This window comes from Dermacentor andersoni, chromosome 3 (genome assembly GCF_023375885.2).
Source record: "Dermacentor andersoni chromosome 3, qqDerAnde1_hic_scaffold, whole genome shotgun sequence".
In the NCBI taxonomy this organism is placed as follows: domain Eukaryota; kingdom Metazoa; phylum Arthropoda; class Arachnida; order Ixodida; family Ixodidae; genus Dermacentor; species Dermacentor andersoni.
The window spans coordinates 151,639,213-151,654,397 of record NC_092816.1 but is presented as its reverse complement, the minus strand read 5'-3'; the positions used below and the strand labels follow the sequence as shown (position 1 = coordinate 151,654,397).

At 44.4% G+C, this 15,185-nt stretch overlaps 1 protein-coding gene across 5 annotated transcripts in view; it reads left to right on the top strand.

The window, feature by feature from the left end:
- Nucleotides 1-481: 481 nt before the first annotated feature.
- Hip1 (Huntingtin interacting protein 1) overlaps nt 482-15,185 on the top strand; it is a 127,644-nt gene continuing 112,940 nt past the window's right edge. For 4 of the 5 annotated variants that reach the window (XM_055067398.2, XM_055067397.2, XM_055067396.2 and 1 more), the window contains exons 1-3: nt 482-707; nt 11,926-11,989; nt 14,851-14,993. In XM_055067398.2, coding sequence (XP_054923373.1) covers nt 621-707; nt 11,926-11,989; nt 14,851-14,993 — 294 coding nt within the window. In that variant the 5' untranslated portion in view covers nt 482-620. The remainder of the gene's footprint in view (nt 708-11,925; nt 11,990-14,850; nt 14,994-15,185) is intronic. The other variant, XM_055067399.2, reaches the window with a different exon arrangement.

Here is a 15,185-nt window from a genome sequence, read left to right as displayed (position 1 = left end):
CCTCGATGTCCGTTAAGAAAAGTCGGACACGGCGACGCCACATCGCGGTTCGCAGAACTTCGCTGCCGAGGCGCTAGGCCACTTCGATATTTCAATCGTCACCACCGCCGGGTTCTCAAGAAAGCACGGGTCACACAACGCAGATTCTGTAGTGCCAGAGCTCATCGAGGCCAAAGCCGCATTGCCGCACCGCCACTACTTACGGCTTTCCGCCAAGTAACACAGAACCTACAACAAACACACAAGCAACGCACGCACGATTACATGAGCAATGTTGAACAACGCGCGGTCCAGAGAACGATCACGCCGAGGACGAACACGCCACGGCGTCGCTCGGCGCCAGCATCGCGCCTTCTCAAAAATCCCTAAACGATGCTGTCCCTAGGCACCTAGGATCAGGTCACGTGAGGGATTTTTGTACGACAAATAGACGCACGCTGACAACTTTCGGCTACTGCCGCTGCTGCTAGGCAGCTGCTGTGGTGCGATCCGTGTTGAGACCGTCCCTCTCCGGGGGACTGACAAAAAAGACAGAACGACACCGCGACTGCCTGCGGCTCGAAGATAAAGTGCACACAGACGGCCGGGGCTCCCGAAACGAGCCCAGTTTCCACTCCACCATGTCTACGCTACCGCTGCCCAAGGCGCTGACGCAGCGCAGGACCAACAGTTTGGATCAGGAGAAAGAGAACTTCGAGAAGTCCCAAGTGAGTCTTTCGCCGCTGCTCGATTTGCGGAAACACGGATCCCGCAATTGGGTCCCGTCAATTCTTGGTTGCGTTTTGCCGGTGGAGCATGACGCCCAGTGGAGAATGAGCTGGGCAGCAGCGGTTTTGCTTGTTTTCGGGGTCAGCGTGAAACTCCATGCTGCGGCGGCGGTGTGACTTCCGCACGCCGGGGGCCGTTTTGTTTGGTGGAGCGGATGCGCTACGTCAATCATGTTGTTTACGTCGCGGCTTCGTGCGATATATATGTGTGTGTGTAGTCGCGATTGTGCAGACAAGCGCGCGCGAGTCATATCGAGCAACATGAAAGCCGCTGTGCCTGCCAAAAGCGATGATGTATGGTTTGTCATTCCTCTACGCTCAACACCCGTCCTTCGCAGAGCTCCCGCGGGGAACAATCGGGCAGCTGTACTACAATACGTGCGTGGGCGTCTGCAGACACTCCCGCTTCTACCACATCTTCGCTCAGGCACGAGCATTTAGGATGTCTCGGCCGTGCATGACCATCGCCGTCCGCGTCGAGCGATCGGGCTTCAGCCGACCGGGTCGCGCTTTATTTTTCCTCGTTTCGATGCTCTTCTTTTCAACGTGGGTTGCGCGCACGCTTGCTTGCGTGCGTGTGCGGAATACGTTTCCGAGGAGCGGAGTGCCTCGGTGTATATCGTCGCCGCCTGAACGCCCGTCGCTATTTCGGGGGGTCGGCGACACGAGCCGGGGTGCGGCCGACGGGGTGAACAGTCCCGTCGTGGGCGCGCGGGCGTTTCACGCACCCGCAAGCGGCTCGCGTGCGAACGCGCGCGTTGACTGCGCTGTTAAATGACCGTGGCGAGGGTAGAACGGCCGCGGCAGTCGCACGCGGTTTTTTTTTTTTTTTTTTTTTCTTGTGCATACCGCGCCGTTTGTGCGGTTATGTGGCAATCGGCGCGCTCTATCACTCGTTCCGGTCACCGTTCGCCGACTGCGTGTTGATAGGAGGCTACGCAAAGGCGTATTGTGAGACGAGAAAGCGCGACGTCTTGAGCATGCGCCGAACGCAATCAGCCTGTTGATAAAAGAAGGTCGCGCGTTTGACCCTCTTTCCTTGATTAAGATCGCTATTTTAACAAAAAAAAAAATAATCTTCACTTTGAAAGGGCTTTATGGGCGGACACGAAGCTCCCTATCGACGCGACGATGCATGGAAGGAGTGCACGCGGCGTTCTTTTATGGATTTTTTTTTCTCCCAGCTGGGTTGCTGCCAGACACCCAAGTTGGGCCACCAAGAGCAATAGCAGAAAATATTAAATTTGATAAACCTGTGTGTTTACCTCTCGGAAGTTGCATCTCAATGGCTTGAATGCGGTTGTAATTTTTTGTTTTCGTTATTTAGTGTTGTCTTCGCAAGCTCTAAAAAAATATTGGTATTGTGGTCAGTAAGTGTCATGGAGAGGAAAGAAAAATGCATAATTTTGAATGGCCATCGAACTTCATCAGTGAGTCCATAGGCGGAGAGTTTAGTTTTCATTATTCCGGGGGGGGGGGGGGGGAGCTTTCCGAACGCCATATATATATATATATATATATATATATCATCAGCATATCTCATGTCCACTGCAGGACGAAGTTCTCTCAATGCGATCTCCAATTACCCCTGCCCTGCGCCAAGCGATTCCAACTAGCGCTTGCGAATTTCCTAATTTCATCACTCCACGTAGTCTTCTGGTGTCCTCAACTGCGTTTCCCTTCTCTTGGTACCCATTCTGTAACCCTAATGGTCCGACAGTTATCTAACCGGTGCATTACATGACCTACCCAGCTCCATCTTTTTCTCTTCATGTCAATTAGAATATTGTCTATACCCGTTTGCTCTCTGATCCAAACCACTCTCTTTATGTCTCTCAAGGTTATGCCTAGCATTCTTCGTTCCATCACTCTTTTTGCGGTCATTAACTTGTTCTCAAGCTTCTTTATCAGTCTCCAAGTCTTTATCAGCACCGGTAGAATGCACTGATTATACGCCTTCCTTTTCAATGATAAGGGTAAGCTTCCAGTCAGGGGCTGACAATGTCTGCCTTATGCGACCCAACCCATTTTTATTCTTCTATGAATTTCCTTCTCATGATCAGGGTTCCCTATGATCATTTGACCTAGGTAAATGTACTCCTTCACAGACTCTTGAGGCTGACTGGCGATCCTGAACTCTTGGTCCTTTGCTCAGCTATTGATCATTGTCTTTGTCTTCTGCATATTAAACTTCAACCCCACTCTTGCACTCTCTCTGTTAAGGTCCTCAGTCATTTGTTGTAACTCATCTGCATTGTTGCTGAATAGAACAATGCCATCGGCAAACCAAAGGTTGATGAGATATTCGCTGTCGATCCTTACTCCTAAGCCTTCCCAGTTTAATAGCTTGAATACTTCTTCCAAGCACGCAATGGATAGCATTGAAGAAATTGTCTCCCTGTCTGACCCCCTTTTTATATGTATCTTCCGGCTTTACTTGTGTAGAATTAAGGTAGCTGTAGAACCTCTGTAGATATTTTCAAAGGTTTTTACGTAAGCATTCTGTACTCCTTGATTACGTAATGGCTCTATGACTGCTGGCATCTCTACTGAATCAAACGCTTTTATGTAATCTATGAAAACCATATAGAGAGGCTTGTTGTACTCTGCAGATTTCTCGATAACCTGATTAATGACATAAACATGATCCATTATAGAGTATCCCTTCCTGAAGCCAGCCTGTTCCCTTGGTTGACCAAAGTCCAGGTTGTGTTGCCCTTGTTCTATTGGAGATTTATATAATACTGGGAGTAAGCTAATGGGTCTTTAATTTTTCAATTCTTTAACGTCTCCCTTTTTGTGGATTGGTATAATGTTTGCATTCTTCCAGTTTCCTGGGACCCTTGCAGTCGATAGACACTTTCTATAAAGAGCCGCCAGTTTTCCAAGCCTTATGTCTTCTTCATCCTTGATTAAATCGAATGTTATTCCATCTTCTCCTGCAGCTCCACCCCGTCTCATGTCTTTCACCTTCTGACCTCATCGCTAGTTATAGGAAGAGTTTCTGTATTCTGTTCATTACTGTTGCTAATGAAGGTATCCTGACTCCTCTGGGTACATTACAGGTCAGTATAGTATTCTTCCGCTGCTTTTACTATATCTTTGGGATTGCTGATGATATTACCCTGCTTATCTTTCAGTGCATACATCTCGGTTTGTCCTATGCCAAGGTTCTTTCTCACTGATTTCAGGCTGCGGCCACATTTTACGGCTTCTTCAGTCTTTCTCACATTACAGTTTCAAATATCACTTATTTTCACCTTGTTGATCAGTTTTGACAGTTCTGCAAATTGTATCTTATCTCTTGAGTTGGACACTTTCATTTTTTGTCGTTTCTTTATTAGGTCCTTTGTTACTTGGGAGAGCTTGCCTACTTGTTGCCCTGGTGCCTTGCCTCTCACTTCTTGCTGCCTCTGAAGCCAGGCTAGTTACGGTTTCATTCATTAGCTCTATCTCATCATAATCTCTCTATTCTAAGGCTGCATATTTATTTGAAAGTACCAGCCTGAATTTGTCTGCTTTTGCCCTTATTGCCTGTAGGTCGATCTGTTTCTTCTTGACCAATTTTGCTCTTTCTCTCTTCAAATCGAGGTGAATCCTAGCCCTCACTAACCTATGATCACTGCACTTTACCCTATGCCTATCACTTCTATATCTTGCACTATGCTGGGATCAGCAGAAAGTATGAAATCAGTTTTATTTCTTGTTTCACCATGAGGGCTTGTCCAGGTTGTGTGGGCTCTTCGTGTCTCACAGGTGTAGCGACCACCGCGAGTTCGCGCTTAGCGAGCCACAGGGCCGCGTCAGCTGTCAGCCTCTAGTGCCACTGCCCGCGAGCTCAGGCCGCAAAGAACTACCGAGCGACGCACGCAAGAACACAGTATTGTCCTGAGTTGACAGAAACCGTTTATTGTACCCAACGGCACCCAACACTGCACGAACGCCTGCTCCCGGGGCGGTGGGGAACCAAAGGGGTCCCGGGACGCACCAAGGGCGAAAAACACAGTCAGGGGCACCTCTAACACGTCGCTGCGAGAGCACAGGCTCAAGCTGGGACACGCCACTAGGAAACGTCCTGGTGGCTATGCTACTTGTTCTCGCGATAACCAATGGGCCAACTCGCGAGAGCTTGGACAATCTCCTTCTGCTTGGCCCTCCGATGAGTGCAGCTCGGCGTGGTACGACCTCGCGCGAGCACTAGGCACCCGTTCTTCGGCTTAGCGTCCGGACAGGATCAACACGAGGTACGCGTTCCCCGCAAGGGCAAAGGCACCGTGCGTGAGCTCAGTCCTAGTCGCGAAGGTGTCGGCGAACGAGGAACCTGGTGCAGTCCCAAGGAGAAAGAGACACACTACCGTCACGACAGTAGCCACCAGGGTCCGCCTCGTAACGTCGTAGCTCCGCCCTCACCGCGAACCATCGCGAGTGGAGCGCCACTGCTGAGAACTGGTTTGCAGCGAGGAGGCAGTGAGGCATAGGGATTGCAGGAACAGGTGAAATTCGCCCATGCAATGGCGTGTCGAATTCCCCAAATCCCCACAAGGTCCACTTTCTGTTGCTATGCTTCCTGAAAATGGTGTTCATTATTCGAAGCTTATTCCTTTCTGCGAATTCCAGCAGCATCTCTCCTCAGCGTTCCTAGAATCGACGTCATAGTTGCCAATTGCTTGTTCACCAGCCTGCTTTTTCCGCACTTTCTTCAACATCTTCATAAGACTGATCTACTTCATCTTCATCGTGACTGGATGTTGGAGCGTAACCTTGTACTACTTTTAATATATACCTCTTATTAAGTTTGATTATGACTGCAGCTACCCTGTCATTTATGCTGTAGAATGCGTCAATGTTGCTTGCTATGTCCTTATGGATTAGGAATCCTACCCCGTATTGCTTCTTATCTTGGATAGCAGAGGACATGGCTATTATTCAGCAATGTATAAGCCTCACTAGTTCTTCTAATCTCACTAAGGTTGATATATCATGTATATATCATATCATGATTGAATTCTATTCTATTCTATTGAGTTCTATACTATTCTATTGAATTCTATTGAATATTCTATTTTATTGAATGTATTCCATATTCTGTTGAATATTCTATTGAATTCTATTCTATTCATATCATGATTGAATTCTCACAAACAGGGAATATATTTTGCCTTACAATACAAACAGGGTCACTAGACTGACATTCTCTCCATTGAAAGCAGCCTTTCATTTATTTATTTATTAATTGTTATTATTATTTAAAAAATTTAAGAATCAGATCTTAAAATGAGGCACAGGAGGAGCACGTGAAGCTAAAGGCTGCTAATAATGTGTGAACCGTTTCTGTATGGAGGATGAACCAAGCTCATTGAACTATTACTTTATTTGACAATAGTTACTACTGTAAGATGAAGCACAAATTAGCCCTACAAACTAGAAGTGTACTATTCTGTTTTGCTGAAGGATAGATCTGATTCAGTAGCGCTGGTGGTGCATCTTTGTTCTGCTCGATTGTGCTTTTTTTTTTTTTACGCTGCAGTTGAATATTGTTATATTAAGCTAGAGTTGCTCTCTGTCAATGGGGGTAACTGTTTTGTAGTATTATGGTCAACCTTTACCATCTCACCCGATTCTCTGTTTTGTTGAAGAACATTTACTTGCTGGAACTAGGGAACACGAATTGGCTCGTGCGAAGAAGGTTTGACTTTCGATACAGTCCTGAAGATGGCTTGAGCTCATCTGTTGCTCTGCGCTTCTTTATAACACCAAGGGGTGAAGGGAGCCTGTCAGAGACCTAGGCGAAAGGGGAATGCATGTATTACGGAGGATAATAAAAGATGGCTTGAGTAGTGTTAAGTTATGGAGCATGTAGAATAATAAAGGACATTACAGACATTACTATCTTAGGCTAGTAAACGTCTTTAATGTTTGATCTTAGGATGGATCTTAAAGGCCGGTAGAAAACTTGAGATAGGTAGAGGCAGTGAGCTCGGGGTCTCCAGCCGCAAGTCCATCTCAAAGGAATGATCATAAAATCCTGCCATCTATTTTAATTCTTTGATCCGTGGCATCTACCTTTGTCGTTGGGATTGTTTCATTTCGCTTAAAAATTGCGCCCCAACTGCAGCATAGTCTTGTGTGCAGTATACCACGTTTCTGTTTATTGCCAACAAGAATGGAAAACAAACCTTATTTAAGTATTTAACGCTTCTTTCACAAAAGTCTATATGTTTGTGCAAGACATGATTATGTAAACCTTTTTATGTTGTAAAATATAGAAAGGTAATTTTTGTTCAGTCAAACGTACATTCTGTTACAATGTCATATTAAAAAGAAAAACTTGACTATGCCATTTTCAAGCAGCTTTTATGCATGGCATTGCTTTACAAATTCATCAGTCATTTGCACAAATAAAAAATATTGCATCTTGTTCTATTTCGTTTTTCCAACCTCCTGACCTCGTACTCATCAGTAAGCAAGAAACACCCGTCAAGAATGCACGGATGACGGCGTGGGCCTGCTAGGCCTTCGCGTGACACCCCAGTAGCGCAGGCCAGCTACTCTTTTTTCGAGACACACCGGTGGCGTAGGCTAGAGTGGGGCCATTTGTATGACGCCCGACATCGAGACCACGACACCCGAACCCAGCAGCACATACTCAAGTTTACATGGAACAGGTTTCTTGAAACCTGTTCGGTATGAAAGTTTACATACCGAGCTTTGCATGCCCAGTGACACAAAGTGACATCAAAGAGGTTCATTGAAGTGTGGCGCATATTTGGTTTCAGGTACCCAGGGACTGAAGTTGTGGTGAAAGAGGTTCATTGAAGAGCGGTACATAAGCAGTGGCACCTACACAGTAACACGGGTTGGAGTAAATGGGTTAATTGATCACGGGCACATATGCTATGTCACGTACCCAGGGACCAAAGTTGGCCACACGGTTGGTTTCGAACCCAGCTGCCTCGTCATAGCAGCCCAATGCTAAACCTATTAGACCATGGGCTACCAGTCACACACACACACACACACGCACGAGGGCGGACGGACGGACGGACAGTATAACCGTGGAAACTGTGCGAAGTACTCTAAGAATGCTAATTAACTGCATTAAAACTGTCAATATTTCCTCAGGTCACTGCCATGAAAATCTTGAATATTCCGAATCTCAAACTCCTCAAAATACTTTTAGACAAAATTGGCAGAAATAATTATTTTTGAGATATTCTCTTTTCATTTTCTCTTTTCAAGGCTTTCGCAGACATCAATTTGCAAACATTTCTTGCAGCCTTGTTGAAGAATACTTACTCCTTCAGGTGAAGTTTAAATTCTGAAAAGAAAGGGCAGTAATGAGGCTTGATTGTGGTTAGCCATAACAAAATTACAAATGTTGCCAACATGCATGGAAGAAACAATGAAAAGTATACATCCCATACATAAGCATTGGCTACAGTGGAAAGCGCTAAGCTTGTGATGCCTAGTGGTACCTGCTTACTGCAAAGAATAAGTTCAAGATAAAATTATTACAATTGCTTCTGAATACCAAACGTGCACTAAATCATGAAAACAAATGCTCATCCCAGTCAGCCACAAACTAACAAAATAAAGCATCCGTGAGCACTGAATTACAGGTTACCACTACTTACAAACCACCTAGCAATTTCATGGCATTGCCATTGGCAATCTGGCTGCCCCAGGAAAGATGCCAGCCATGCATAACAGCCAGCTGTAAGCTCTACACTGACAACAAAACAAGATGGCATCTCTATGGCACATACTTGGCTTCAATATCAGCATGGCCCCCAAGATTGGTGGCCCACACAATCTCGGAGGCCATAGTATCGGCATTGTTCTCTGTCACCACTGTAATATCAGTTGTCAAATCTGTATGTTTTTGGTCATGGCAGAACTGCTTAGTGGTGACACCATAAAATATTAAACCAAAAGTCGTCATGCTTATTAATGTGTCACAATACACTTGAGCAAGGGCGAGGATTTAAAAAAAACTGAAAGTAGGAAGAGCAAGACATCTTTTAAGAAAGTTGCAGAGGCTCCCTCACTGTTGAATCAACAGGAGTATCATTTGGCTAAAGTGTTTATTGGTACATTGTTTATCATCTATTCAGGTTTCATTTATCATGTTCAAGGTGTTGCCATACCACTTTATTGAATGCTCTCACACTTCCTTAACAAAAACCTTACTCTGAAGAATGCCTATTGATATTACCCCATATATGTTATTTTTGTTTGAGGACAAATTTACTTCACTACAATAAATATTTAATCCTTCAGCACAGTTCAGGAATTACAAGAGCAGATTTATTCACATGGAAGAATTAAGGCAAACTTATTTACAGGGAAGTCATAGGATACTTGTTGGAGTTCGAACGCCGTACATGTTACATCGTAGCGCACAGCTACATCATTCTCGGAGCACTCTACATTCTGTCTAAGCACACATCTACATTCTGGCCGACCACACGTACCAGCAGGCGAGGTGACTCCTTAAATCAGTCTTCCCTAGGTCACTTGCTAGGGAAACAGTTAATGTCCTAATTTGCCAATCCAGTGGTCATGTAGATGTTATAAAACTCCACCTCCGAGGAGAATTTGAGAATTGTTAACAAAAATTTAAGGAAACAACTTCAGAAATTTAACATAGGCCCAACAGGGTGCTTAAAATAATTGTGGCTCCTACATTTCTGCAGTGGTTGAATTTTCATCACCATAGCGGCAGACTTCAGTGATTTCATTAGCTCTGTACTTGTTTACTGCAACAGCAGCATCCTATAATAGTAGGCAACGTCAAGTTTGCTTACTTGTCTGCTTGTTGCTCAAGTTATGGCGAACAATAATGCAGTAATTGATAGTAAATATGTCTGGCATGAACAGTATAGGCCACATCCTTTCACAAGTTGCTGTGTTAAAGGCTTCATGCTTTTCAGAAGCCTTGATGAGTTATCTTAAAGTACCTGGCTGGGGTTTATCCACCTCAGCCATCCCAAGTCAAATGAAGCAATGCTACCTATAAAATTTTCACAATAGGATTAACTTTTTCCTCAACACTTGCAGTGCTGACATAATGGTCCCTTGGTTGCTGTGAACCATGTGAGCTAATATGTAAAAGCAATGGTGGTGTTGTTGTTGCAGTGTTGTGTTTGGCGGTGATGCCTTTGATGCCTCCAGTGTTGTTTTCTGCCATCTGCGGGATTTTTGGCGCATTCGCTGTTTTGGGTATGTGCCATGTTTGCAGCTCATTATAATTGTCACAGATACCTTATTTGCGCTGTCGACGCTATTTTTACAACCGCAATGTCAAATAATTGCGCACCAACGCACTGCTACATTCCAGAGAACAGCTTCTACGTGATGCACACGATGCCATCTTTCTCCACTGCAGTGTTGCCTGTTGGGGACTCCAAAATACATGCACAGGCAGCACCGCCCTCTGAGTTCGTGTGGAGAGCGAAACCTTGCACGTATTACCAGACGTTGTGTGCAGTGGTTATACAAGTTTGAATGCCAGTGGTAGTAGGCGGTAGGCAGTTCTAAGCATTTATTTGACTACCGTCTGCGCATTTTTCGTGTGTTATTGCGTACCACCTGATGTGCTGCGACGACTTAGATGTTCCACCTTTATAATGAAAGTGTTAATTATGATCCATTGCTATATTAGCAGGTCGTCGGGATTTAGAGAAACCTAACCTACGAGGTGACTACATTATGTATCCTCTAGTAATCTATTGGATTATGTAGGAGAGACACGGACTCACTGGCGCCACTGTTAGTGTCACAATTCCATTCTATGTAGGCCAGCTCTCCGGTACTTGTGTAAGGAGCCCAGCTACTTTGTCTGAAGCGTAAAAAATGTAGGGGCATTGGTCGACAGTTTTCCATTCCTTTTTTTGCCCTGTGGCAATATTGAGGTTTAGTATGATGATGCAGTGCAATGATGACACAATAACATAGATTACAGCAATGGTCATCGTCAATTGTGATGGAATGGACGAATGGTTGAATAAAGCAAACCTAGTTCCGAGCTCTTAACTGCTCTTGCAGTAAAGGAAGAGATCTGCCAAATGGTAAAAAGAAGGTTCTGCTCACAGCTTTCATGCGTATGGGCTGCACAAAGCAGAGTGTGCCTCTCATTACATGCTGCAGTACAGTACATTACTCTGGTTCATCGTTAACAAGAACTGTGACATTTACAAGATCCTGCTCTCATGGAATAGGGGTGTTTTGGGTCATTGCAACGCAACCTCTGGCAAATGGCTTTGCGCTATCTCAGTTATGCTTCCATGTCTCGTGTGCTCTGTGGTACCTCTAGTGCGAAGCACTGCTTGGTGCCTGTGGAAATGTGTGTCTCTCAGATAAGCTAACCCTTTTATGCACCATTGTTCTGCTTATCGGAAACAGGCATAGCTCAGACTTTGCTAGGTAGCTCGGTTCATGGTACCTGATAAATCTGAAAACACTGAAAAATTGAAAAAGGCAGTGCCATAGATATTTAAAACAAATTTTTAAATGCAAGCTTCACTTGAACCAGCCAACGCAGCACTTTTGGCGATAATCAGGGATATACTCGGTAATTACCATCACATTCGCACTTTTGCTTTGTGGGACATGTTAAGCGAATCTGTTCAGCAAAATATGCAAGATGGAAGTGAATTCTTTTAACCAAAATTAGGTAGCTGCGTGAATGCATCAAAAAGCTGCAAAAGAAACCAACTCAGATTTTATGTAGAAAAACCTTCTAGCATAGCAAAAGCAAGGGTCAGAGTTGACTGAATGGGTTGACCACTGAGGTGGCTGCAGACCAAACATCACTCCTGTCCCATTTTTTTCCTTGCACTTGACCACCATTTAGAGCAGTAGCTCCACCAGGTATATGTGAGAACCAAGTTCATGTTCAACCAAGTATAGATGCGCGAGAGAGAACAAAACATTGCTAGGGGAAGGTCTTGGCTTGGAAAGCACACACAGTTAAGCTTAGTAGTCTTAATGAGCTGCCAGCTGTGGAATCTAGATTTACATTCTTGTGGAAGCAAGGTGCTTGCATTTAAATCTGCGACATTATTTTCTTTTTAATATAGAAGCTCTCGGTGGCAAGAGAAGGAGTTGTCTCTGTACAGCTTTGCTAAACAAATTTCCACTCTCTCTTTTTCTGCAGGCTGTCAGCATCAGCAAAGCTGTGAACTCCCAGGAATGCCCAGTGAAAGAGAAGCACGTCAGGAGTATCCTTCTTTCTTTTGTGTCCTAAGTTTTTCTCAAATAGCATTATTCGCATCAGCATCTGCATCTTGCTGGCCTTTGTTCAGAGGAACCTTGTGGTTGCGGCATTACCCTCACTCGACACACTGAGCTGTGCTTCTGTGATTCTGTGAATTAATGAGCTATGTTTTAGGTGCCTTTTAATTTATTTGTAATGTATGAGCAGTGAAAAAGAAATATGTATTGCATACCCTAAGCAAACGTAAATAAATTGAGTCTGCTGGTAATATTTGTAAAAGACAAAGAGGAAAATGGCTCCCGGAATTAAATTCCGAGTCGGGTTTAATATCATTTCCATCTGTCTTCTTTCCTCTTGTTTATACCTTAATTGAAGTGATGTTTTTGGCATTGGTGACTAACAGCACAGAACTCGATTTACAGGGAAGCGATAAAGGAATCCACATTCTTGGTTACTAATACAAAGCACAGCAAAGAAGCATTGCAGTGAAAAGGCACAGCGTCTGCTCTGCCAGGTCTTTCGAGAGAGTCTGCCCACATCTTCCGCAGTGCATTCCCTCCTGCAGACATAAACACAGAACAGCACCTTGAAGATGTAAATGCAACAGGCAGAATGTGCTGCTCTTTGTCAGTCAATGAGCAAGTGTAGTTTCTTTCGCCAGGGAACCCTCTCTGTCTTCTCTTCGTTCCTCACAACAAACGGTCAAGATTGGCATTCTTCAGCAAAGCCATCTCAAGTGTATGCATGCAGTTTCAACACAGATAAACGCAACTGTTATTGTTGCAAATGCTGTTGTATACATTTGTTTGCTTATTTTGATAGGCAACGCTTATCACTAGTGCTTCTCTAATCTTTGCACGGACTTTGGTCGGCCTTCTCTGTGAACCTTGAGTCGCTACGGGCAGTATTGAGAAACACTTTCACTGACTGTACAGTCTTTGTCAAAAGTAGCGCATTTCAATTTATTTGCTTTAAGGGCCACTCGGATGGTGCAGAAGGGAGTGGAAAGCAGGAACACAAGTCAATAGCATATAAACAGCGAGTTGTTTAGTTAAAGCTTATTGTAAATTGCAAACGTCAACATTGTGGCATCCTAAATTGAGCTAATGGCACTATTAGGCTATTAGACTTGCATAGCTTTAGGAGTGAAGCTCAGCAGCAAATATCTCAAGAACCTTAATTTTGCAGATGACATTGTCCTGTTCAGTGAAAATGAGGGGAAGGCAGGAGATGGAAATTCAAGACAATCAGCAAAACGAGAGCAAGGTGAAAGCCAAAGCCAATGTTTCAACGAGTGGACTTGTCTTTTTCTGTTGAAAAAGACAAGTCTTTGTTGAAACGTTAGCTCCGGCTTTCACTTTGCGTTTGTTTTGCTTATTGTCCTGTTCAGCAACACTGGGGATGAATCGCAACGAATGATTGAACTCCTTAACTGAGAAAGTGTTAGAGTAGGGTTGAAGATTAATATGCAGTAGGCAAAAATAATCTTCAGTCTCCTGGCAAGGGAACAGAATTCATGATTGCCAGTTAGCCTCTAGAGTCTGTGGAGGAGCATGTTTATCTAGGTCAATTACTCATAGAGGGGAACCATGATCATGAGAAGGAAATTTACCAAAGAATAAAAATTGGTTGAGTGCATACGGCTGGCATTGCCAAATCCTGACTGGGAGCTTACCGCTGTCGTTGAAAGGAAAAGTGGAACGAAAAATGTTAGGCGTAACGTTAAGAGATAGAAAGAGAGCAGTGTGGATCAAAGAGCAAATCGATATAGCTGATATTCTAGTTGATATTAAGAGAAAAAATATGGAGTTGGGCAGGCCAATCTAATTCATAGGGCAGATAACTGGTGACCACTAGAATTACAGAATGGGTGCCGAGGGAACTGAAGCACAGTCGAAGACTGCAGAAAATTAGGTGGGGTGATGAAATAAGGAAATTTGCAAGCGCTAGTTGGAATTGGCTAGTGCAAGACAGAGGTAATTCAGAGGTCAACGGGAGTAGGCTACCCTTGACTGCCTAGCCCTCTCGTTGAGAATGACAGTTCCCATTTCTCTATAGTTTTGAAGCACTGGCAGATATTCAGGAGTTCTGGCAATTGGCTAAGCACCTGTGCTTCTCTCGCAGACACTTGGCACATGCTGTGACAGCACCTCTAATTTTGCTGCTGGCAAGACAGATTGAATTGGTGCCCCACTGACCTCTGTTTGCTTCCAAGACCTCTGCCGTGCAGTGATCTAACTCGTCAGTAAACCTGAGATGTGCAATGGTCTATAGGACTGGGATTCCAGAACAGACTCAGACTCCTGAGGTGCACATTCAGGGGAAGGAATTATGAGTACTATGCACATAATCAAAGTATGTTGATGCAAAACAGATTTCAAAGGCTTCTGTGGAAGAGTGTCCGTTTAATGGTTTTGTATTGCCTCATAGTACTTTAATTTTTTTGGAAGCATGTACAGGTTCTTTCTCCTTTTTTTTCTCTCTCTCTCTCTTGAGGTCAAGCAGAAAGATTTGCAGGACAGACAAGAATGCTTAAAACTGGTATGAGTGCAGAAGGAAATGCACATTACAGGAACTCGTACGGTCATCGGGGATTAGACATCGAGTTATATTTCTTTGTTTTTTTACAGTTGTTTGCTATCTAAATGCAAGGGCTATTATGTGGACTTGGTGCTATGGTTCAGTTGTGCATTATGCTCTCCCATTTATCTGATAGACATGGAATTTGGAGAGATAGAGAGAGAAAATCTTTATTTTTAAACAAATGACTCTCAGTCCGAGTATTTGTTTTCGGAGTCCAGTTGGTGGTGGCTTTGCCATTCCTCTGGGTTTGGCTATTTTCCTGAGCGCCACGATAATTCCCAGGCCTGATAATTGGCACATTCCACGAGAAAGGTGCCCACACCTTCTGGAGCCTGGTGATGAAGCTCCCACTGCAGGAGAACCCCATCGTCTGCTGGAAGTGCTGCCACGTGGTGCACAAGCTGCTCCGCGAGGGATACCACCGGGTGGGTGGACGACGGGGCATCTTGTCCTTCTCAACTTGCCCTTGCGCTTTCTAGGTTTGGTCTGCAAAAGTGAGCTGTGGCATGGAATAAAAAATATAAGCTTGCTTACAAATCACAAAAGCAAGCTAAACGAGAAGAAAAAGAACCGAGGGGCCAGATTTTTAATCAAGAGAAGCATAATCATTTCTTTAC